The sequence below is a fragment of the Taudactylus pleione genome, unplaced genomic scaffold (assembly GCF_031769625.1).
Source record: "Taudactylus pleione unplaced genomic scaffold, aTauple2 ptg000629l, whole genome shotgun sequence".
NCBI lineage: Eukaryota > Metazoa > Chordata > Amphibia > Anura > Myobatrachidae > Taudactylus > Taudactylus pleione.
The window spans coordinates 2,218,474-2,245,000 of NW_028285031.1; the positions used below are offsets into that span (position 1 = coordinate 2,218,474).

General features: G+C 43.4%; 1 protein-coding gene across 1 annotated transcript in view; it reads right to left on the bottom strand.

Annotated features, from left to right (window-relative positions):
• Window positions 1–26,527, bottom strand: part of MGAT4B (alpha-1,3-mannosyl-glycoprotein 4-beta-N-acetylglucosaminyltransferase B) — a 316,749-nt gene that overhangs the window by 58,064 nt on the left and 232,158 nt on the right. Inside the window, exon 9 of the mRNA XM_088454751.1 lies at window positions 1,168–1,298. Coding sequence (XP_088310877.1) covers window positions 1,168–1,298 — 131 coding nt within the window. The remainder of the gene's footprint in view (window positions 1–1,167; window positions 1,299–26,527) is intronic.

Genomic DNA, 26,527 nt, shown 5'->3' on the forward strand with positions numbered 1-26,527 from the left:
TCACACACAAGTTTAGACATCTTAGAGTGTGCGTTTCACTTCTACCAAACACTTGAAAGGTGGCCGCACACAAGCGATATTGGACAATATAAAAGCAGGCTGGAACCAAATGGAAAGGATGAAATATCATGTACAGTATGGCAGAACTGAGAGGTCACTGCGGCCAGAGACAGCCATTTGTCCCTATTGGTGGATGTGCAGATTTTTTTTTTATATCCAAATTTGCGACAACTTATGAACTTCACCTATACATGAAGCCCTCTCATATAATGGGCCAAATGTAATAGGGTGAGAGTTTAGAAAATGTGAGAGTTTAGCAGTAAACTCTCACATTGGTTGAGTTTTATCTTCAAAATGGGAAAACATCTGAATGAGATTTTAAATCGTGAGCGTTTTCTAAGACTAAAAAAACATGCAAGTTCGCTCTGTTACTTTATTTTTGGACTCATTACATTGGCAAAGTTTAAAAAGTGTCAGAAACTCTCACTTTTCTAAACTCTCACCCTATTACATTTGGCCCAATGTGTCTTTTAACCAAGTCACTGGCTAAGAGCAAAGCAACTATGGAAACCACAGATAAGTAGCCATCCCATATGTTGATCACACACACACTAAATCGCAGCCTAGGTATTTTGAAAACGCCAGATAATCCAATTACTTAATCATTATTGGGAATGCTTGTAATTGTCATTGGAAGGTGATCACTGCTACTGGGCCATGCACGCAGTCATTCTGATAATGATCTAGCCATGTGGCCAGCCTGACAGATCTCTTCCAATCCCACTAGTTGTAGCTAAATTTAACACTGATTCTGTAGCTCGGCAATTGCATCAAACAAAAGGATTGAGCAGCCGGCATTGGACCCAATTATCACTTATTAGTTAAGTAAATAAACTTTGATGCCAACCAGATCTATCAGGTAACTGCACCTTCTAACTTTGCCGCCCTCCTGTCTAAAGCAGGTGGGCATTCTATGCAGGGGCAAGGGCATAGACAGATTCAGACGAAAGCGGTTTCCCAATTGTTTATAATACACAGACAACTGAACAATTCCTTACGCTGTGTGGCTTCATACAGAAATAACAGGCCTGCTTGGAAATTCAGAATGTGTACAAGGCAGCCACAAAGGGCTTATTGTGAGTGGTAGCTCGGTTTCCCATTACTTACGGCATCTTTTTCCGGATTGCACACTTTCACCCACAGGATGTGGTCCAGCAGCCAGTCAATGGGCTTGTCTTTGTAAAACATGAGGATAAACTCCACAATCAGACTGAGGTCCAGAGATTTGAAGAGTTTCCCTGAGCAGAACAAAAAAAAATAGTTTACTTAGATTTCTCCTCTATTAACTTTCTAAACAGAATTTAAGAATGATCCACTTTGGGCGATCGCTTTTGGTGAAGCTTCATGAGAAACATGAGGGCAGTTGAGTCTTAAAATGACAGCAATCAAACATGACAGAGGCATAGAGAGCTGAATAGAGGTAACATGTACTGTGTAGGAGGGGATTTCGGCAATACATGTTTGGTAGATGGATAATGCAGGTTATAAATATGCAAAATGTAAAGATGACTGTTCAGATTAACAATTCACATATTTATATTTAAAGGTAAGTTCCACACCAAACGGAAGATTGAGCTTCCATTCAATTTTTGGTCTTGTACATATTACAGAGAATATTACCTACTTGGGGTTCGGGGTTCCAAACGATCTATTGGCTACATAAAGCCTAGGATTTCCTCACTTCTACCAAGGTGGACTTTTATTCATAAGCTAGCAGACAGGAGTGAGGAGAGCATCTCCACACCAATATAGACATTGGGGGACCCTCCAAACCCCAGGTAAGTAATATTGTGTTATAACGTGTAACTTATGGAAAGCTAATCAAAACTTTTCCTTTTTTTACATTGTTTATAAATTTTCTTTTGAGGCATTATTATTTATTTGGCACCAGTGCACAGAGTCTCCCCTTTCCCCTACCCTAATATTACAAGCACTATAGACCAACAAATAAACATAATGGGTAGTATTGTTGCAGTCTTATCAACAATACAGATAACCTATATGAATAACAATTATGTAATCACCTGACATACAAAAATGTACAATTACTGTCACTAAAAAAAAAAAAAAAAAAAAAAAAAAAAAAAAAAAAAAGAGTCATTTCTGATAAATTTAGTTGCATAATATCGAACATGGTACAATGAGCTCTGCATGGGGGGGGGAGGGAACACCAGGTAAATTAGAATTAATCGTTTAAGGAGACAGGCGGGTCTTGTACTGCCACCTAGTGAGGTACTAAATAGTATTTTTAAGGCTATGGGTGTATCTGTTGTCTAGTTGTAAGTGGGAGACTCAAAAAGTGGTGTTCTTTATTTCTGTAAACTGAACACAGACACTGACTGGCGGAGAGGGAATCGGTATGAATTACCGCCGGACGCGGCTGCCTGACATGAGTGAAAATCCTGATCGTCCCCAGGTAAGTATTTACTAACCTAACCTCCCCCTCAACCCTCCTTAGGGGTGCCTAACCCTAAACTTCCCCCCAGTGCCTAACCCTAATCTCCCCTCTAAGTGCCTAAACCTAACCACGCCCTTCCCCGCCGCCTAAACCTCCCTCCCCCTAGCCTAACCCTAACTTCCCGGGGGGTGCCTAACCTTAAGTCCCCCCCGGGGAGCCCTAAACCTAACCCTCCCCTCCCCCCGCGGCTGTGCGCAGCGGCGCCCGGCATCACTTCGATCGGGACGCCGGGCGCTGGTCTCCCGGCGTTGGTAAAATGACAGGCGTCTAGATGTAGACGCCGGTCATTTACCCTTGCTGGGATAAAGCAGTCGGGAAGCCAGCCATCAGGATTACGTCCGCTGGCTTCCCGACTGCATACCGGCGGGGAACTCTTGCTTGCAGCAAACATGAGGCTGAACTCCTAAAAACATAGAACTTGAGGTTGTACCACATTAAAGATAGCAGTCTGGATGATGCAGACAAAGATAACCTATCAAGAGGTGACTTAATGCATCTATCTCAGGCAATGCAAGGAATTGATTTAAAAATAAGTTTAAAAGGAGAAACCCCACACCCCCCACCTCACGGACAATGGCACATCTTAAATTGAATGTTTGACGGGCTTAATTATTCTCTTGACAACTTTTAAATACAACTTTGAGTTAAAAAGCAGCAGTTTATAGGCAACTGTAGGAACCTTGATTTGAACTACCTTGGAGGGAGAATGAGTACAGGGGGAATTCTCCATGCCATGCAAATTTTCTCTCCATAAAAGCAGAATATATAATTTTAGTGCAGACGTTGTTAACACAAACCTGTGTCTTTCGGTGAGAATGGAGGCATTGCAGTAAAACTCTGGCTTCATAGCTGGTGGTCTTGTCTGATAATAGCTTCCTACTGGGGATCAGTCTCCTGAACCCTCTGCATGAAGCCCAGATTCAGAAAGACCTATGGATTTTTCTCCTTGGCTACCACCCAAAGCCGTAACAAATATTCTACAAGGTGTGTTTAATGTTTTAGTTCCATCCAATGTATTAGCCAGAAGAAGAATCTTCTACACACTTTCTTCACAGAAATGTAAAATATATATCTGGCATATATGTTGCAGCCGTAGTGAAAATATCATTATTTCTGTGGTAGGGGACATGGAACTGTCTCTCAGCCCTTTCTGACTGACAGCTTGAGTCGTGTATATATGAGTGTCTTAAAGTGTGCACCTGAGTATCTCCCCACCTCCCCGTTACCACTCCCTTCCACTTTCATTCATGTCAGGTCTTCGCCCCTCACAGATGTAACAGGTGAGGCGAAATTTCTATACATTTTTCTTTAATGTGACCTCAATGAATAATAATATTAACAAATAATACTACATGAAGAATGTACATTTTACTTTAACACAAATCATGACGCCAAAGCATCAGTGTGAAAAGAATGAATTAAATCGGTGGTTCCCAAACTGGGTGCCATGTGCCACTTGCAGGGGTTGGTGGTCCAGGACCAAATCAAGTTATTTATAATCAATGTGATAGGCAAAACCAGTACCGGTGGCTGCCGCTCATAAAATATGTGGACAAATAGAAGTTCAGCCCTGTCCCCACCACATAACTGTCCCTAAGGGGACAGGTCAGCACAGTTTACTTTGTTTTTGAATTTCTCAATAAGAAACTTTTGGCCTAGGGGTGTCATGAAAAAAAAAAAAAAAAACTGATACTTTAGGATGCCGTCATTCAAGAAAGTTTAGGAACCACTGAATTAATCATTCATTATTTTGAAACAGCAGCCATTGCCCATGAGGAAAGACAGAAATGTATACTACATGTGGTCTATCCACCCGGACATCAGAGTCTTGCATCACACAATTATAGTATAGTCAACAATATGCTCAATACCCTTTAAGCAATCACTAGCTACTCTCACAATATACTAGAGAAACAGGGTGCATGGTAATAAAACTAATGTGTTATGCTGAGCCAACATACAATATCCTGATCTTTACAGTACATATAATGTAATATATTGTTCTACACAATACGGTTTCTTTTTGTCTAAGCATATATGGCATGATTCAGATTTGGGAACAAAGTAATCCAGAGCAAGTAACTGTGCACCTGGACAAACCATGCTGCAATGCAAGGGGTGCAAACACATCATTTTTTTTTTTTTTTTTTGCATGCAGGGTAAATACTGGCTGCTTTTGCGTGTACAGTAGCTCACAAATGCTGGGCAGCTTTATTTTAACACTGCAATTTAGATATCAGTTTGGACACGGCCCTCCCAAACCTAAATCTCTCTGCACATCTTACATCTGCCCCACCTGCAGTGCCGCATGGTTTTGCCAAGGTGCACAGTTATTTGCTATTCCAAACTCTGAATCAGGCCCATAGTTACAGGTCATGCCACACATGCAGGCTAATCTTTTGTGTGCTAATTCGTGGGGAAGGTGGAGAGAGAATTGTCCATAAGTAGCTGCTGTTGGGGATATGAGCTGGGAACAACAGATAAGCTATGATTGCACCTGGAAAACAAAAAGCAGGCCAATGCAAAATAAATACATAAGGGTCACTAGAAGGTAAAAATGTGAATACAACACAAAGTTACTTTATATGTTATGTACCGTAATAAATAAAAGTCACTTTTCCATTGTGCAAATAAACAACGTTCCTAAAACTAAAATTATGTTAAACTGGACAGCTCAAGTTATTGGTTTGCCCTCAATAAAATTGCCTACTCCCAACTAGTGGAACCAAGGCGGGACCCATACACTCATCGGTGCTTCACAGATTACGACCCCCCCCCCCCCTTCCAACAGCCAGGAGTTTTTTGAACAACCCATTTTGCATTATAACGTTGTCCAGAAAGTTCAGAGGACAAGACGTGGCTAGTCTCCAAACCAGCTTTATTGACAACTTGACAATGGCTACAGTTTAATACCTTCATCAGGTGCAAGTTGCCAAGTTTGAGTGTTATGGGGCATCATGATGGACACTCTTGTGCTTCTCTAAGAGTTAAGGGAGTTTGGGTATAGATTAATAATCTGCTAAACATCTAAAGGTACACATCCACTAAAAGACGGGCAAAAGACTGCACGATTATGACATTGTAATCGTGCAGTTGTTTGTCAGTCTGTGATGAGCCTACACTGTACGAGCAGTCGTTCAGTGTAGACTCATCAATCATCTGCAAACATGCTGAACCTGACGTTATCGTCAGGTTGTCCAGCATGTTTGCCCAATGATAAATGTCTAAACGACCAGCGGGAGCGCGCATCGCTGGTCGTTTAGACATTTTTTAAACAATGTGCAAACGATTATTGAACGATAACGTTATCGTTCAATCGCTCATTTTAATCGTCTAGTGGATGTGTGCTTTAAGTTCTCCGATTTTGTATGTTGCTATGACTGTACATACACAACTCCAAACTTGTAAAGAAGGTCTCCTGCAAGCCACCAGGCAGGTACAATGGCTATGGGAGACTTCTCCTTTAACATGCGAACGTAAAGATCTCCAAACCGGACATTTAAAAGTAACTTTCCTTAAAATACAGGTTCTCTCAATATTCAGTAAATAATTAGGAAATTACCATGACTATAACCAGTCAGAAAATAAAAAATTTTCCTTTTCCTTCAATATGAACATCAACAGGTTTTTGTCCAAAGTACGAAGGGTAAAATGATATTGGAACCCTCAGAGGAGGCAACAAGCATAAATAGATGTATCTGTATTCCAACTGGGTGCAAACAAGGCCAGCTTAATGACAGCCGTGCAGAGGCCACACACACTACAGACTTCATAATGCGGGAAGCAGGACATCACCGTGCTACATGGCCGAGCACCACCACATCAATCAGCTGGAATGGCAGCTCAAAAATGTCTCTTGATATGAGCCTAATGAGGAGTCTGGAATAAATGCTCAGCAATCTGGATGGTGATTAATGACCGAGGGCCACACCACTGGATGCCGGGGAAGAGACAAGGCCAAATGGCTGAAAACTAATATGAGTCAATGGGCAGAAAAAGAAAAATATACTGTGAGGCCCTGAAACTAGGATATGATTTATTCAGTTAAACGCTAGGAATAAATAGTTTTGAGTTTATTTACTTAGATGTGCAGCAAATAACATTTACAAACATTTTGAGGAAAGCACATTTATCCTATGGGTTGGGTATGGGATGCCAGGTGCTCGGGATCCTGGTGGTCAGAATCCAGACGTCGGCATCTCGACAGGGTTAGAATACCAACACCTGTCGGTTGGTATCCTAACACTCCCCCCACTCCCTACTCCTAACCCTCCATGGTGCCTAAACCTAACTCCCCCTAGTGCCTAAACCTACACTCCTCGCATCCTAGCCCACACCCCTTAGTGATTAACCCTCCCCCTAACCCCGCAACTTACCTTCAGGATGCCGGTGCCGGGATTCTGACAGGCGTTGGGATTCTGGCGCCGGCATTCTGAATACCGGAAGCCCTGCGGTCGGTATAATGACCGCATCCCTATACTATGTGCATCAGACTTCTTGGCATAGTAGTCTAACTTTTGTTTAGACTAGGACACATGCAAAATCACTGGGGAAGTGGGTGGGGCCTTGATGTTTCATTATAGCCCCGTCCTGAAATTCCACAACTTACAATGTCACGTCCCCGGCACTTGCCCCTTGGACTTAATGCTTCATGGACCAGTATAAAGCAGCCGATAACGAAACAATCTGTATTCTGATGTAAAATATATGTAATTATGATGCCAGTGAAGAGAGATGACATCCTCTCTTAAATCTGTGTTCTACATATCAGGACATAATTAGCAATGATCGAGTCATCATAAAATCCTTATCAAATGCACTTCAGTATCCGATCAGCGCAATGGGCTATTTCTATTCAAATAAATTAAATTAAATAAAAAAAGCAGCGCATTTGCAGCATGGTCCCAAGCACCCAGGATTTGTGTTATCACCATGCCAAGGAGAAAAGAGATCTACAGTAATCTCAGAGAATCACAATAGCTGCTACTCATCAGGCTGGAGAGGGTTATAGGGTCACTCCCAAATAATTAAAATCCATCAATCAAAAATGATAAAGATGACTGAAATCTTTCTTCAATGTCCTACATTTACAAGTCTCCAAGCGGTGCGTGTCACTCCTAATTTACCCACAGATCACATGTATAATGTTTGGTAACATCTGAAACATAAGAGTTACCTACAAGGATCTACAGGTCTCCGTCACTGGAAGGTAGCAGGAGAAAGTCATTTATTTCCAAAAAAAAAAGTTAAAACAGATTTTACATACAGTATGTTCTCTTTTACACTCATATACTGTACCCCGCTGCCCCCAGGCCAACATTGCTGTGTGACTGCTCACACAGCCCATCAAGAACCTCTGCCATCTGGCTGGACCGACATGCAATATGTAGCACTTAGCCTAGAATGTAAGCCTGCAAGCAGGGCCCCTACCTCTTTGTCTGTCTGTTATTGCCCAGTCTCAATTTATCACTGTTTTGTTCCCAATCAAAGTGCAACCGAATATACAATAAACAATAATACATGCATACTTTCCGGCTCCCGAAAATCGTGAGGCACTCCTGACCACCCGGTAAGGTGGACAAGTCTTCCCCAGTGAAGTGGGCAGCACAGGCGGCTCATGACACAATTAGCGTTAAAACGCGTGATCATAACTCTGCCCTCCGCTCACCAATGCTGGTAATCTCGGCATTGCATAGCAGGGGGCATGGCTATGATGACTCAATCATGTTGTTACGCCTCCAGACCCACCCTCCTCATTCGGGCACAATCTCCCTTTGCCCCCAGACCTACCCACCTGCACCGAGCCCCGCCTCCCACAGTGCCAACCTGGCTGCCTCCTCCCGGTGGTCGTAGCCTAAAGGTTGACAAGAATGCAATAACAGCAGCAACACAATGACACAAGTTTGCCGGTTAACTGGTACATAGAAGGGAATTACGAATTATTGAAGATCAGGAACATTGAGGTCAATTTTAAAGACAACATCCACCCAGAATTTAACATCTATTAGTTGGAGGGAATGCCAATACTAGTTTTACATTTTGAGTAGAGATCTTTTCTTTACTGCCATTTTGGCTAAAAGATCATTGAAATGAATGATCAGAATTTCAGTTGCATTTTAAATAACCAAGCAAAATCTCTAATTTACTTAAAAACATATTTACAAACAACTTGGAGTAAACTAGATTCCTGATTTACTGTGTTACCAATCATAAAATACATCCACATTTAACTCCAGCATTATGAAATGCAGTTGATCTTCTCTACACTGCAATATTGCAAACTGACATTGATATGAAATCTATATATATTACAGCCAGGTAATAAGCTGCATCCAAACCTTCAGACTAATGATCTGCGCTCAGCATATGTCACCGTTACACGGTGGAGCCAGGTCTATCAACCAATGGGTTAATCAGCAAAGAAAAACCTGACCTACTTATCGTTGAGACTCGTAATTATATGTGATTATGTTGTGGAATCAAATGCAAAAAAAAAAAAAAAGATTCACTCCAAACAATAGATGCACGTTCATAAACAAAAAGCAAAGCCCCAAACACGGAACCAGCAGCCTAGTGTTACTGCTGGTCTCCTGGGACTTGGTACACTATGCATATCAATGCGATTTCAGCACTGTAAGATCAGAGATGAAATAAGATCTCTGCAACCTTTATTTCTCATTCCACGCACAAGAACAACTACGAGAAGAAGAAAGAAAAAAAAAATAAGTTCCTTAATGAACAGCGCAATGTGATTAATGGCGAATAGGGGCAGGTCAGCTAAACAGACGGCACTATGAGGTACGTTTATCAGTCTGAGGGTGGCAAAAGTGGCAAGAAGCCAGCAGGGAATCATTAACCGGGCAAAATTATATTTTATTAACCAGCTGGAGCCCAAAACCGCTTTGTGCATGCTTTTCCTGTGATCTAGGCGAGGGTGGCGCATATCTACACGTCACGTCACCTGTCCTTTTAAATCCACGTCAAGGTCATTTGGGGATTAGTTGCAGTTCATTTGCTTCCAAAACCACAAAAATCCACCTACTGACTGATAACACTTGATAAAAGAATACAATGCAGCTAGCATATGCAAGGCGTCAGTTATCCTGATATAGCTACTGGCCGCTTTATGTCTGCGGATGTATTAATTGCATCCAAGCCATCCCACACAGGAGTAGATCACACAATATCCTATGTCCCACTTGGTCGCACAGTCAGCAGCATGTGCTATAGAACATGACAAGACATCTACTAAAATATTTTCTCTCATCTCAAAGCCCTAGTGAGTCCCAGTATGCAGAATATCTTAATTAAGCAAACAACAATAAAGAATTTCCTGTGCCTCCACCTGCCTGCTAATAGAACGTATTCTCCCACCATTTGCTAAAAATGTGAGAGAGAACCCATCAGGCACACTATACATGTACTACGAGGAGATAGAAGACTAATGAGAGCGCCCCTTTTTCTATGATTACTGAGTTAGTGAGCGAAGCATAAGGAGCACTACATCAGCAGTCTAAGTATATAGTTTCATACATGGATTACTATCTGTGTGATTCACTATCTAACCATAGCCATGTGCGCAGACTTTCCATGTAATATATGTAATGATGATATTTCTGCTCAAGACAGTGCTGCACCGATCGATGGGTGAACAAAATGCATGAAAGATGGAGGAGATGGCGACTGTGCGTGCACACTTATAGTGACAATGAACTGAGAACTTGAAAATACTTCTATTAACTAAAGGTATGTGGTCAGCATGTCGACGGTCACATTGCCGACATTCGTAATGTCGACAGTTATGATGCCGACATCTGCAAAATGTCGACATGTTCACAGTAAATGTTGACAAGTTAAATTCCAACATTTAGCGAAATGCCAACATTAGGCTTAGAATTAGGGATAGGCACATACCTACGGCGGCAACCGCAGGTTACAGCTCTAGTCTCAGGGTGCAGCCAACATATAAAATCTGCGACTAAAGCCGTAACCACCGGAAAATTAGCTGCAGGGTACTTACCGCCAGAACAGCTGCATTGCCAACATTGTTAGCATGACGACATTTCATCAGGGTTGAACATGTCTGTTGGAAATTATGTGCATGCAGGTGTTTAGGGCACACACCAGCGGATGACTCCAACTATGAACAACCCAGTTACTTAAATACTGGTGTTGGTTTATTGATATATAACAGGTACAGCCATACTCACTGTTACATGCACACTGGTATGGAGCAGAGTCCTATACAGCTCACCACCCGGTGAGTGTATGCTGCTTGTAGGTAGTGGTGCAGGATGCTGGAACTGCTTAAAACATGTACTGTATTAATCAGGGGATGTAGCCAGGAAGCAGATGGTCGAAATGCAGACTGCCGGCTTCCCGACGCCCGTCATTAGACCTACACCGGGAGCATGACGCCCGGCATACCGAACGAAGGTAAGCCGGGTGCGGACAGCCGCTGGAGGGTTAGATTTTAGGGCTGCCAGGGGACTTAGGGTTAGGAACTCCTTCGGGAGGGTTAGGTTTAGGCTAGGTGAAGGGGGGGTTAGGGTTAATCATCCCCGGGGGAAGGTTAGGGTTAGGCACCCCCCGGGAGACTTAGGTTTAGGCTGCGGGAAAGGGGGGGGGTTAGGTTTAGGCTAGGTGAAGGGGGGGTTAGGGTTAATCATCCCCGGGGGAAGGTTAGGGTTAGGCACCCCCCCGGGAGACTTAGGTTTAGGCTGCGGGAAAGGGGGGGGTTAGGTTTAGGCACTAGTGGGGGGAGGTTAGGGTTAAGGAAGGGGGTAGGGTTAGGGATACTACCAAAATCAGATGTCGGGATCTTCACCCTTGCGGCCGGCGGTAATACATACCGATTCCTTAATCAGGACTATCACATGGAGCTAAGCAGAAGACTACTGTCTCCCACCAGGTTACTAATAGAACTAAGATGGCTGCAGTCACATGTGCTTCAGTACATCAGGTTGGAGACAGAATCGCCTGCAAACTCTGGGTCCTAGTCCCCAGCATGTATAGACTGTGAGGAGAAAGTGCAGGATGTTGAGATGATGAATGTCAACATTCTAACCATCAACAAAATCTAACAGACCCTGATTGCACAGTTGCATGCTTTCACCAGTTATATGCTTTGCGGTTGCTGGCCGGCAGATGCCATACTAAACATACGGAAAGAGTTCAGCACTTATACTTTATTATAAACGTAGCAATATTTTAGTTTTTCCCACAATATCTGTGTAAAGCACAAGTTTCTTCCCTAGTGCTCCTCTATTATCATTTCTGATTGACCCTCTTTTTTCCCGCAAATGTAGCTTATCATTTCACTAAGAAATGTAACATTAGAGAAATTACACAGACAATCACACACTGAATAGTAACATAATATAGTCAAAGTAGATTAGTTGGAAATTCACTTAAAGTTTTAAATTACTTGAACAAATCACATTCTGATTCTTATCTGCAATTACCAAAGAGAATTCAGCTGCCTTCATCTCAAGCATCAATTTAGAACTACTGGAGTGGGCCAAAATGATTAAAAAGTAAAGTTTCCCCACAGCCACAGTCAAAAAAACAGAGTAAAAGAGGCTTAAGCAGTAAATAATGTACACTATGGGGTCAATCTAATTAGTGGCGATGATCTCACTGGCGCAAGTCATCGCAGCAATGGCTGCACTTTAAGGCAGCACTACGGGGCTGCAAACAAAATTCCGGGTATTTGGGCTCAGAGCGTGCCGCGAAGGGTGCGAGATGCCGGTTCGTTGCCGGCGTTTTATCGCCGTTGCAACTGCAACTCCCACCCTTCGCGGCTAATTGGATTGCCCCCTTAATTGTTAGAAATTTGAGTTATACATGTTTAAATGTTTGCCGAAGTAAAATGGACGTTTTTTCTTACAAAAAGTGGCATAGAGTTTAGTTTAAAATATTTTTTTTACAGTATAAAGCTAAAATACCCCAAAATTAAAAAAGCGTTTTTATAATAGAAAATGTTGAAAAAAAAAAAAAACGTTTAAAATTTGTATTACACCCTTTTTTTTTTTATAGAAAAATACTTGAAAGCCAGTTATTTAAAAAAAAAAAAAAAAAAAAGGTAACTTTTGAATGTTTACTTTCCTCTACACTTAAAAATAAAACTTAGTATAATAAAGAGTTTAAACTAATATTTGTATGTAAAGTCATAGTGATGTTCGTTTTATACACTAACATCTTTGATATGAATTCAACACAAACTAATTTTGGAATATTGTGCAATTCCTATTCCAGTTCTTTACCAAGTCATGCTTATAGGGTAATCCCCGTTCATTTACCTTGTTCATATGCAGACTTGCCGTAAAGCAAATGGAATCTAGAAAAACTATATTAGACTGTAAACATATTATTCAGACAAACGTTTTAGGCCTGGATACATTCTCGCTTTGCTTTACTCCCCAATCCAGAATGATGCCATTTAAATAGACTTCACCCCCTGTACCCCTATATCAGCCCAAGCAGATAAGGAAATGGGACAACCGTGACGATAGCTGGACAGAAATGGAAGCCGCCCGCGATTGCTTTATCACTAGAGGCTGATGATGCTTCTACCTTACATGATCCCAGCAATGGGTCTGCATCATGTGCAGATGCTAATGCTATCACAGCTGCTCTGTGAATAAATGCTAATGCTGTAGCCGCCTGGAAATGTATTGAGACTCTCACCGGCAACTTTGCAGATCCACGCAAGTGGGTACAATTACACAGCGGTGGTCGCAGATCCTTCAATAATCAATCGTCTGAGTAACCCTATGGTTAGGCTGCGGGAGGGGAAGTTAGGGTTAGGCTGCGGGAGGGGAAGTTAAGGTGCCCACACACATACCGACTTGCTCCCAATCAGCCAATGTAAGATCTATCGTGCAGCCAGTGCATTGTATCCCAGATTGGCTAATCTGCCCTACAGCACGGCAGATCTGAAGATGCGATGTACGACGAGCGGGGACGCGCATCGGCATCGTGATCAAGTGTAGAAACTCCCGATTTGGCCATTTTTTACATGATCTGTCGTCACGATTCGTCGAAATCGGCCAAATTGGATGAAAAGTCGGTATGTGTGTGGGCACCTTTAGGGTTAGTCATTAAGGAGAGGATTAGGGTTAAGCTGCGCTAGGGAAAGTTAGGGTAAGGCACTAAGAGGAGGGTTAGAGAAAGTTAGGGTAAGGCACTAAGGGGAGGGTTAGGGTTAGAGAAAGTTAGGGTAAGGCACTAAGGGGAGGTTTAGAGAAAGTTAGGGTAAGGCACTAAGGGGAGGGTTAGGGTTAGAGAAGGTTAGGGTAAGGCACTAAGGGGAGGGTTAGGGTTAGAGAAGGTTAGGGTAAGGCACTAAGGGGAGGGTTAGAGAAAGTTAGGGTAAGGCACTAAGGGGAGGGTTAGGGTTAGAGAAGGTTAGGGTAAGGCACTAAGGGGAGGGTTAGAGAAGGTTAGGGTAAGGCACTAAGGGGAGGTTTAGAGAAAGTTAGGGTAAGGCACTAAGGGGAGGTTTAGGGTTAGAGAAGGTTAGGGTAAGGCACTAAGGGGAGGGTTAGAGAAGGTTAGGGTAAGACACTAAGGGGAGAGTTAGAGAAAGTTAGGGTAAGGCACTAAGGGGAGGGTTAGAGAAAGTTAGGGTAAGGCACTAAGGGGAGGGTTATGGTTAGAGAAAGTCAGGGTAAGGCACTAAGGGGAGGGTTAGGATTAGAGAAAGGTAGGTTAAGGTATTAAGGGGAGGGTTAGGATTAGGCTGCGGAAGGGGTGGTTAGAGTTAGACACTGAGGGGATGGTTAGGGTGTGGGAGGGGAGGTTAGGGTTAGGTATTAGGGGGAGGATTAGGGACACTCGCTGCTGGAACCACTGCAGAATCAACAGGAAGTCACTTTCAGCTGGCTGCCGGACCTAGACGACATTGCTGGAGCCGCGTGACCTGCCAAACCGGGTAAGCCACCACTAGACGACCAGGAACATTTTTTGTCGACATTCTAATCGTGATTACATTTGATCTTAAATGTCGACAAAATATCCGAAACCTAACAAAACACAATTCTCCTTTAGGACAACATACTGTGTACAGGGTTTCTTTTTCAGCAGGCAAAATAAAATTGACCCCCCCCCCCCCAAAAAAAACAAAAAAAACCCACATATGACATTTATCATTCATGACAACAATATCCCAATGCCTTCATTGGAAGTGCTGGTGACGCTGTAATGACTGTGCTCTCGGAGTCCTTTGGCTGCTTCACAAAGTAAGCGCCTCTTTCTGACACTATACCAGTTTGAACTAGCACAGTTTCCCCTTTAACTTTGTGGCTGCATCTCAATTGGAGAACATCAGGTGCTAGATGGATTCCTGAGACTCGGGTTATATACGCACACTCAGAGCCGCTTGTATTTTACGGAAGCATTCAGCGGATGAGAGAAATTCAAATATGGAGGCTGGGAAAGAGGTGGGGATCAAGTGAATCAATAAATCCATCAGGGTTTAGACAGCCGGCAATGGTGCCGTCTGAGAGAGCATCATAAATCAGAGGTGCCCTGGGAATCAATAAAAGGGCTCTTTCTGACAGCATTAAATCCATCCATTAGTAAACAGAACCTTATTGCTTGAAGAATCATAAAACAGCAGAAGCTGGAGAGGCTGGATGCCTGCAGTGTGAAGGTGCTATATTTAGTATTCCACTCTTTTCTAGATGGGCACAACTATATTAATGTAAATTGGATGATTGTCTGAATGGAAAGTAGCGTTTCCGCTAGGCTGTTTCAGTGGGGCGCCACACCCTGCCCTATTTCTGAAGGGCAGAAAGCACCCTGCCCTCCAGCACGTCGCCCCGCTGAAAAAGCCTGCGGGTTTTGTCCTCCACCCGCGGAACGCAGTGTCCCACGGGTGGGAAAAACGGCAGAGCAGTGGTCACCTCCGGTTCACAGTGACCACGGCGTTTGGGGACTGCAAGGCATGTCTGTAAGTGTCAGGCACGCCCCCATAAGTGAAGGAAAAGGGATGAGTCATAAAGACCCCCCCTTTTCATTGGCCACGACCCCGTTTGCAGATGTGCCCTAGCTCTACTGTAGGTCCGGCACCCTGCCTGCCACTGGACCTAGAGTGAACACTAGAGAGGTAGACTACGTGTGCCTCTACAGATGTGTCAGACCTACAAGCATGGGCGTAACTACCGTAGGTGCAAGGGGTACAGCTGCTATGGGACCCAGAGCTGAGGGGGCCGGCCCCATCTTCCTTGTTAAAGTTACATGCATTATATACATTTTTCACCATTGGGTGGTACATAGGGGCCCAACAAACTTTTGCTATGGGGCCTTCGAATACCTAGTTACGTCCCTGACTACAAGGTTGCTTACAGGCGTCTAATACTTCAGCACAGTTCAATGACCAGATGCTTTTTTTAGTCTTGTGAGAGACGTAATGTGATGAGTTAAAAGACAAGCCACAGACAATGATCAGAGGTTTTCAAAATTATTACACGTTGAGTCTTCCATATCCAAAATGCTTGGGACCAGGGGTATTTTGGATAATGGAATATTCCGTATTTTGGAATAATTGCATACCACAATTAAATATTTTTAAAAATAAAATAAAATTTAAATAAAATTTAAACACAGAATGCATGAATGTTCTGTATACACATTTTATACAATATTTTCAATAATTTTGTGGCTCAAACAAAGCTTGTGTACATACATGAAATTCATTTATGTTTCATATACACCTTATACACACAGCCTGGTGGTAATTTTATACAATATTTTTCATAATTTGTGCCTTAGACAAACTTTGTGTATATTTAACCATCAAAAATCAAAGGTTTCATTCTCTCAGTCATGCCAAAATAATTCCGTATTTCGGAATATTCCGTATTTCGGAATATTTGGATATGGGAGACTCAACCTGTATCATCAACATTTTAGTTACTACTTCTTTTTCCACCAGCTAAAAATTATATCCTGGCACGTCTTACCCTATTTACCACCCCTGCAAGTCGTCTGTCCTCATCGGCTAGGGTCTGTCCTGTTTCCCTAGCAGTGGGAGACGTTGGAGGGGCGACGCTCCCACTGCAAAGGCATGCTAGGGACGGGACAGACTATAGCGGATTATTATATAGATTTGGAATAAAAAGTGTTTATTTTTTTTAGTTTGCAACTTTAGAATGTACAATGAGTTATTTTCATTCTTAATACATTTAAAGCCCGAAGATATTAAAATGTACTGGAAACACATATTGTGCATTTTTATATAAAACCCGATAGACGTGTAATGATATAAAGAACAAAAAAAAACAAAAGCAGACAAAAGAAAAGAGATGGAATAAAACAGTGTTATCGCTCATAGTAAGATTAGTATCATGATTTATATAGCTGGAGGTTTTTGTTCGGTTTTATTTTATAACAGAGAAAAAGAAGAAAGAGGCAGAAAAGATTACATGCTAGTTTTCAGTGTTATGGCAGCAAAAGAATGAGCCCATTTGTTGCGACCACAACTTATCATCAACTGGAAAATGGCAACAAAAATATATTCCTTTGATAATGTTTATTCAGCTTGCAATTCTTCTGTTCTAGGTCCAAATCATACTAACATTACACACTATTATGCATGTTAATCTGTACAAATTAAACACAAAAAATATATAGGACGCTACAACAGACTAACATGAAATGACAAATGAGCATGATGTAATACTATAAAGACCTACTAAGCGTGAGCGGATCATAATATAATTCTATTACACTCCATACAGACATAGGACTGTATGGAGTGTATAATAAAGAGTTTAAACTACTATTTGTATGTAAAGTCATAGTGATGTTCGTTTTATACACTAACATCTTTGATATGAATTCAACACAAACTCATTTTGGAATATTGTGTAATTCCTATTCCAGCTCTTTACCAAGTCATGCTTATAGGGTAATCCCCATTCATTTACCTTGTTCATATGCAGACTTGCCGTAAAGCCTACCCCCAACTTGATTTGATCACTGGACAAGTTTATAATACAACTCTATTACACTCTAGAGTTCCCGCTAGGCTGTTTTAGCGGGGCACCATGCCCTGCCCTATTTTAAAAGGACAGAATGCGCCCATCACTTTTGGTGCCTCCCCGCTAAAACATCATAGCGGGTGCCATCTCGCGGGTTGGAAAAACAGCGATGCAGTGAATACCGCTGGTGAATAGATGCCGTGCGCATGCATCTATTCACAGAGAGAGGAGAGCTTGGGGGCGGCCCGGCGTGTCTGTAAGTGCTATGGGCAAAATAGTGGTTGCCGTCCCGCGGGTGGGAAAAACAGAGATGCAGCGAACACCGCCGATGAATAAATGCCATGCGCATAGCATCTATTCACAGAGAGAGGAGAGCTTGGGGGCAGTCCGGCGTGTCCATAAGTGCCGGGCACCACCCCAAGAGTTATGAAAAGGGTGAGCTTCTTTAAAAGGCACGCTGAAGTGCCCCAGGGGCGCGTTGAAGTGCCCTATCTAGGTCTGGCGCCCTGCCCCACGCCAGACCTAAAATGAACACTACACAGTCATATTTCCCTACATCAATCTAACATTGCCTGTTACGTTATATATACACATAGAACACTACACTGACCACTGTATATAAATACAGTATATTATTCTATTACATATTATGCAGACATATCACACAGGGCATGCTGGGATGTTTAGTTCCACAGCAGCTGGAGGGCCAAAGGTTGAAGACCCCTGCTCTAGAATTCAATTCAGTTACACTCTATACACGACAGCTGTCCATACTGACTTGACCACTGGACATGAATTCAATACTTTTCTATTATATTCTGCTGTTTTGAATGTGGGTGTAATTGAAACAAAGGCAAATCAGTAATCACTTATTAATAGATTATATCTCAGGATTGAGGATAAATTGTGTTGTTTATCAAGTAGGGGCAACAAACGTGTGTTGGGCAGTAGGGATCTGGGGGGAAATGTATCAAACCTATTAAAGAGTGGAGAAATGGACAAGCAGAAAAGTTGCCCATAGCAACCAATCAGCTTCTGCCTATCATTTTATAGAATGCACTTTATAAAAGATGGGTAGAAGCTGATTGGTTGCTATAGGCAACTCCACTTGTTCACTCTTTAGGAGGTTTGATACATCTCCCCCATGCTCTCCTATACTGACAGACATCGGCACTGCACAGTATTTATTTAGGTTTTGATCTTCGAAAACAAGCTCAGGGTCAGAGTACTACTAAGTAGTACCATAGTTTAGCAAATGCATTAAATTTATTTTACGGTAAATCAAATGTAATGTAATCTCATAGCAGGACATATGTAAAAAAAAAACTTAACTTGTAAATGAATAATAAAAATAAAACACATTACTGAATCTCCACCATGGGCTGTAAACACTGAATCCTATCCTTACCTTCGCTGGACCTTGTGGCACAAACTACATAGGGGGAAAGGGGATGTATTCGACATACTGGCAGTCGGGATGCCGACGCTTGGAGTGCCGGAGCCCGAATCCCGGCACCAGCATTCCAACTGCTAACACCCCGACGGTAAGTATTAGGTTTATGGGGAGGGTTAGAAACTAGAGGGAGGGTTAAGATTAGGTTGCGGGGATGGGGAATTAGGTTTAGGCTGCAGCAGGGCCAGCTCCAGGGGTTGGAGCACCCTGTGCCCGCTCAGCTAATAGCGCCCAATACTTGCGTGCGGCCGAAAATGGGGGTGACACCTAATTACCATAGGTCATGCTCCCTAAGTGACGTTATTTGGAGGCGTGCCCGCATAGCATGCCTCCAAATAACGTCAGGCTGGGGGTAAGCCCAGCACTCCGTCACTAGCTGGGCTTCCCCCAGCCCTCTCCCGCCTGACTGGATGCCGCACGCAGCATCCAATCCATTCAGCTACTCCGGGGTCCGTCACCGCCACACAGCTGCGGCAGTGGGGTTCCCCAACCTCCCGATTTGACCACCAGCGGGCCACTTCGGGAGGTTAGGGAGGGGTGCGCCCTCTATTGGGTGGCGCCCCTGTTCGACCGCACTTGTCGAACACCCCAAAAGCCATCCCTGGGCTGCGGGGAGGGAATTTTTAGGATTAGAGAGGGGGTAGGGGTACTTACCAGGAGGTGTCGGCATGTTAACCAAATTGGGATGCCAGAGTTGGGATTTTGAGCGCAGAGATCCTGAGCACTGGCACCCCGTACCCAACTCAGGGAAAGGAACCCAGGCCCTAGATGAAGCTCGGGCAACCTGCTGCTCTTTAACTGTTGTGCAAGTGGGAGGACCTGCTAGGTCTTATAGCTCCAGGTGGGGGTTTTTATCAAATGGTCTAAAGAGGATAAGTGAAGTTCACCATAGCAGGTTTGATACATCTTACCCTAGACCAGGGGTGGCCAACCCGCGGCTCTAGAGCCACATGAGGCTCTTCTGAGCTTCTAATGCGGCTCCCGGCTCGGCAGACCCCCATTGTTACTGAGATCGCTGGTCTCTAAAGCCATCAGAGGCTAAATAAGCCTCTGATCGCTTCAGAGGCCAACGTTCCCAGTAATGCAGTGCGTGGGTGACATCATGACGTCACCTGCGATGTGAGGAACCCACGCGTCTGCTGGATCCAGTTAGATCCAGCAGGCGGCGGAACCAGTAGCAGCAGCGACTTCGCAGCGGGACTCGGGAGCCCTGACATCGTGGAGAGTTTCTTCATGGGTGGGGGGGAGAAGGGAGCTAGTGCTGAGGGCACAACTACAGGGAGCATTGCAGGAGGGGAACAGCTACAGGGGAATTTTGCCTAATGGGCACCGCTACAGTGCAGAAGGGGTGCAACTGTGGGGCATTGCTTAATGGGCACAGCTACAGGAGGCATTGCAGAAGGGGCAACTACTGGGGGGCATTGCATAAAGGGCACAGCTTCAGGGGGCTTTGCATAAGGGCCACAACTAATGGGGGGCATTGCTTAATGGGTACATCTACAGGGGCATTGCAGAAGGGGCACAACTACTGGGGGCATTGCATAATGGGCACAGCTACAGGGGGGCATTGCATAAGGGCCACAACTACTGGGGGCACTGCTTAATGGGCACAGCTACAGGGGGCATTGCATAAGGGCCACAACTAATTGGGGGTATTGCTTAATGGGCACAGCTACAGGATGCATTGCAGAAGGGGCACAACTACTGGGGGCATTCCATAATGTACACAGCTACAGGGGGCATTGACTAATGGGCACAACTACAGGAGAGCACTGCCTATGGGGCACAACTACAGAGGGCTTTGCAGAAGGGGCACAACTACAGGGGGCATTGCATAATGGGCACAGCTACAGGGAGAATTGCATAAGAGCCACAACTACTGGGGGCATTGCTTAATGGGCACAACTACAGGAGGGCACTGCATATGGGGCACAACTACAGGGGGAACAGCATAATGGGCACTGGCATTCTCAATGTATTTTATGTGGTTCTGGATTTCAATATGTATTTTATATGAATGTGGCTATTTCAATGTTTTCTATGTTGTTCTGGCTTTTTCTTTCACTTCAACAGTGAAAAATGTATATTGGGTAAAATGTTTATTTTCAATGTGCTGGGCTCGCCCCCAGCGTGACTAAAAACGGGGGTGTGACACAAGGTCATGCTCCTGCAAATGTCATACCAAAGGTGTGCGCACAAAAATGGAGCGTGGCCTTGTGACAGATAAGCCACTCCCCTTTTTTTTGCCCGTGCGCCATAGGCATGCTATCGGCTCTTTCGATTGACTACATACATTTTTTGGCTCTTTGCCTCCGACTGGTTGGCCACCCCTGCCCTAGACTGTTGGTGAGGCACACGTTGCATACATTTACATTATATTATGCATTTTACTTAATAACATATTTGCTAAGCAACCGCTGTTCTACAACTGGCACCTGTACAATTACTATCAAAATATGCGATAAGCATTTGTCACTGCTTACAGAAGCGAATTACACGTTATTAGCTCGAAGCTGTGCTGTCAGCAAGCAATAGGTTAACCAGCAATCCCACTTGAAAGAGCTGTGACACGCTGGGTTTTAAGCATTCAAATGCTCACAGCTCATGCACACGCGTACATCAGCTGCACTCATTAGTGGGCAACATGTCTTGAAAGGGTCCCCCCCCCAAAAAAAAAAAACACAGTGCACCTAGAATGGCCAAATTAGTGTCAGTCACGAGTGGTAACAAGATAAATTTATGCGAGAGAGGTTTACATAAAGCATAAAAGCAGGGACTACAAATTGCATCCCCGTTTAGTTTTTAAATCATCATCTCCCACAGACCAATGCAATTCAGATGCGTGGGCTGCCATGGCAACAGAGGTAGCAAGTCTCGGGCCGGTTATTTATAAGAGCGCTCACCCAGCAGCAGCAGGAGTTGCTGTGCTCTGGTTATTAGATATTAAAGGTCTCCAAAAGGACCAGCAAAATGTAAATAATCATTTTTTTTTCATGCTGTAATTTCCAGCTAACATTCAGAAAATAAGCTGGTTAGAAGTATGAAAGTATGCCTTTGGTCTGCTGCAACCATTGGATGGCATCAAACAGCTTTCTTCTAACAAAGCTGAAAACATTAGACGAAGGCTAAATGGATCTCAGATACATCTATTAAACCAGTCCCCGTGATACTCATAAATGAGAAAAGAAAAATGGTATTAATTTGATATTTTACAAGACATGGTACTTTGCCCCCTCTTATCCACTCTCAGGAAATTACCTATATTCTTTTACCTCCATACCAGTAATATAATGGCATACAAATCTGACTGTGCTCAAGTATGGCTATCCCTAAGACCTGGACTGTTAGTGTGCCTTGAGGACCATGGTTGGGAACCTCTGGCCTAGTGGGTGTGTAGGATTCATATTTTTGCCACAATGGTGTTGATGTTAAGTAGCAGATTAAGCACCACATTACGTGGCGGGATGCAACGAGCAGCTCACTATTATTGGCCCTCTGCATTTTGCTTTTTTTCCCCACCCAGGTTGGAGTCCGAGTCGCACACCGCTGCTGTATGCAATGTGCAATGCCAGCGTCAGGTGCTCAGTCAGTCACAAATTCTGTGTCGCGTCAAATAACCTTTGTGACTGAGCTGCGTTATGCTTCCCGCCACACATTTGAGGACAGTTCTGTGTGGGTGCAACAGTATCTACCACCGTGTGTAATGCCGGTGGCCTTTATTATAGCCAACCGATAAGAACAAAGAACACCAATTACTGGAAAGCATGTAACACTTTACATGAAGCCAATCATTATCAATAATCTATTTCCCATATTTGTTTTCCTTTGAGAGGTAATAAAATTGTATTTACAAGACACTGATGTATAAGTAATTGTAGCTGTGCATTAGCCGCGTGGTCTTACAAGGGGCTAGCAGATGGTGGTCCTTAATCTCTGAGGTAATGTGAGAGATGCTATATCACAGAGCACCATATGCCAACGGCACACCTGCAGTAATGATCAAAGACTTACAGAAGGTAAAGGGAAATGTCATATTTGGTAGCAATCCAATTAGAAATTCACATATTGGGCATGTACATCAGAAAACCTACATACACAGTGCAGATGTTGCTCTGTGGCCCTCAGTGACAATAGAAATTGCATAAGCCACATTGTGTAAAATGGAGATAAATCATCGTATTAACAAAATTCTGTGGAATAAAAATTATTTTGGAGAAAAACTAGAAATGGCCAAAGTAAAAGAGTAACATCGCTCAGACCGGTCACTGTAGTCAATGACAAATGATCTGCGTTCATATATTTATGTTGAAATTTGCCAAAGTGTTCCCTCCACATAAAGTAAAGAACAACCATAGACAGCCTCCTGTCTACAGGGCATAACCAGAGCCCGTGTCCCCTGCTATACCTCACTATATGGAAATGAGGAGAAATGAAGTTCAATTCAAACTGGCCCATCCCTTTCTATACAACTTAAGGTGCCCATACATCTGACCGGTATTTCCGCGATCCTGCGATGCAATCGGAAATGCCGATCTGCCGGGTGGAAACGCCGTCCGACCAACATCGATGTTCAGCGATCCGTCACAGGATCGCTGAAGTATTACATGTTAAATGTCCCCGATTTGACGATCGTGATCATTTTTTGATCGCGATCGTCAAATCGGGAAAATCCAACATGTTGGATTTCTGCGATGCCGGGTTGCAGATCGGGGACTTTTAACATGTAATATTTCAGCAATCCTGCGACGGATCGCTGAACATCGATACTAACTCAATTGTTAGCTTCCGCACACCACAGAGAACACGGGCTGTCAGTACAGGCACAGATGGGCGCAGAAACCCTAAGGGGTGAGTATTAGCATATTAAGGTGTAATGATGACCACAGGCCGTTAAAATAAATTTTTTAACAGTGCGCAGAAAAACCCTTTAAGCTTTTACATTTTGTGAGGTCTGAAAATTCCCTCAGAAAACCTCACTTGCATATCCTGAGCTCCAGGCTTGTCAGATTAGCGCTTCCTCTGTGTAACTTAGTCTCCTGCTCTCAGAGAAGGTTACCGTGTGTGGTCTCTGCTTCCATTCTGCTCCGAGACCTCGAGATGCGATAATTTAATTCCAAACAATGGGCACAAGGATCTACCAATCTCAGAGCAGACAAAAAGGAGATTCACAGTGATCACTGTAACAGGACTTTCATGATAAATGCACAGGTTGACTAAAGAATGTCCATATCCTTCGCAATCTAGCATAACCAGTATAGCACTGTGTACGGCAAAAGGCCCCCATACATCAGAGATGGATTGCAGCAATATGGGCTTCACAGATCGCAGATTGCAACCAAAAAGTGATTGGAATTGTTTAATCAGATTGTCCAACATGTTGGATTTCACAGATCGATTGGGGCTGTAGATTGCTAGTGTATGGACATGATCAGCAGATTTGCAGACCGTTTCTAGCAAAATGATGGGCCTTTCAAGATTGTCCGATCTGTGTTTGCTGCAATCGATCTGCAAATCACTGAAAAAGATCTGTAATGTATGGGCGCAGATTGCTCGATTGGGAAATCCTAAGAGGCCCCCATACATCAGAGATGGATTGCAGCAATCGTGCAATTTGCAATCAATTGTGTATAAAAATCGGCAATGTATGGGCTTCACAGATCGCAGATTGCAACCAAAAAGTGATTGGAATTGTTTAATCAGATTGTCCAACATGTTGGATTTCACAGATCGATTGGGGCTGTAGATTGCTAGTGTATGGACATGATCAGCAGATTTGCAGACTGTTTCTAGCAAAATGATGGGCCTTTCAAGATTGCCAGATCTGTGTTTGCTGCAATCGATATGCAAATCACTGAAAAAGATCTGTAGTGTATGGGCGCAGATTGCTCGATTGGGAAATCCTAAGATCGGGCAATAAATCTTCAAATTGTTCAATTGTGGTTTTCAGATTGCTGATGTATGGGGGCCTTAAGATCGGGCAATAAATCTTCAGATTGTTCAATTGTGGTTTTCAGATTGCTGATGTATGGGGGCCTTAAGATAAAAAGGTGTCAGTACACACAGTGCATCACAGCTTGCTGCCTATGGGGCTGCTTGGCCGCAGAACAGTCACAGTGCCCATGCTGACTACAAGTGTAAACACCTTCAGAATTAAAGTAGTGCTTTTAGCTCAGTAATTAGGAGCTATTCTATTTATTCTGATGCCTGAGCTGGCCATGGAAATGCCACCCTTCACTCAAACTTCCATAGACAGTGTGTACTATTAAAGACAAATATTAACAATTTATTGACTATTATACCTGCCAACCTACTCAATCAGGCCGCCGCAGCCAGAAAATGTTAATAACTTAATTCCCTACACCACGCCAGAAGTCATCCTGCCTGTGACAGCTGGCTCCGTGTGCTGCATTGTAGGCGCTCCCTTGTCACTGGGCAAATCAGCTTTCATAAACAATAATAACCAGTAGAGGATTTACTTGTTTTTCTTTTTAAAGATAATTCCTTCTAAAGCAACGTTTCCAGTGCGATGTTCACCCGCACTGCCTGATAATCATGGCATGCACACTTCACCACGTGAACGGCTGCCGGCTACGCCACACTCTAATTTTAGCATGCAAGACGGTCGTTTCATCCTTTTTAGAAATTACTTCTAGTAAATTTCATGAATTACTTAAATCCCATACAAAGGATTAAATGATTTTGCAATGAAATTCTGCGGGGTGTTAATAAACCCTACTCAGAATAAGAACTCCATAAAGGACGTTTAATTTTATTTCGCTGCAGTGTTCTCTGAAATAGGGGATAATTAGTCAAATCTTTTAAGCAATGATTAAAAAACCCCCTCACCATTTGTTCCATGAGTGTTATGCGCTTCCCCTGGAATCCGAGATGTGCTAAAACGCAGCATTGCTTAGCAGGTAATACATTATAATTGGGATTAAGACGGAGCAACATACTTGAGAAAACAATGTGAGATAAAAGGATCTGTACATTCCGATGGCCATCAACATATCGCTGCAAGGCAGAAAATATTCATATCTGCACTCTTACGGCCTGATCCTGAGCCCGGGTAAAACGAAATCTGCGTCTTATGCTAATTCCGCATCCGATTTTCCAAATACTGAGACGCCCACTTGCAGCGCAGACGCAGCTACGGTTAGTGATACGCCCACGGCTGGCTAGTCAGCCACCCAGCTACTTCTTAGGAACGGCCACTAAAAAAAACACTCCCTGCATCCAGGGGCCTGGAATGGGCGCAGCACCCATATTTACGCAGTTGAGCGATGTTTTGCTACTGTGCATGTGCAAAAAGTTTTGATAACTCATACTGCGCACATGCAAACCAATGTGAGCGATGCCATTCGTAATTGTGTATGGAATCGCTAACATTTGAGAAGGAGTTTGCAATCCCTGGCCATATCCAGATGGAGACTGGTAGGTGACCTAAAGTGATTCCAAAAAAAGGTACCATTTCATGGGCGTCAGGGGAAGGTCAAAGACGTGTCTGCGTTTCCAATCCCAATGCTTTGGAGGAAATGTTTAGTTGGATTAGAGGAGAGTAGCTAGAGT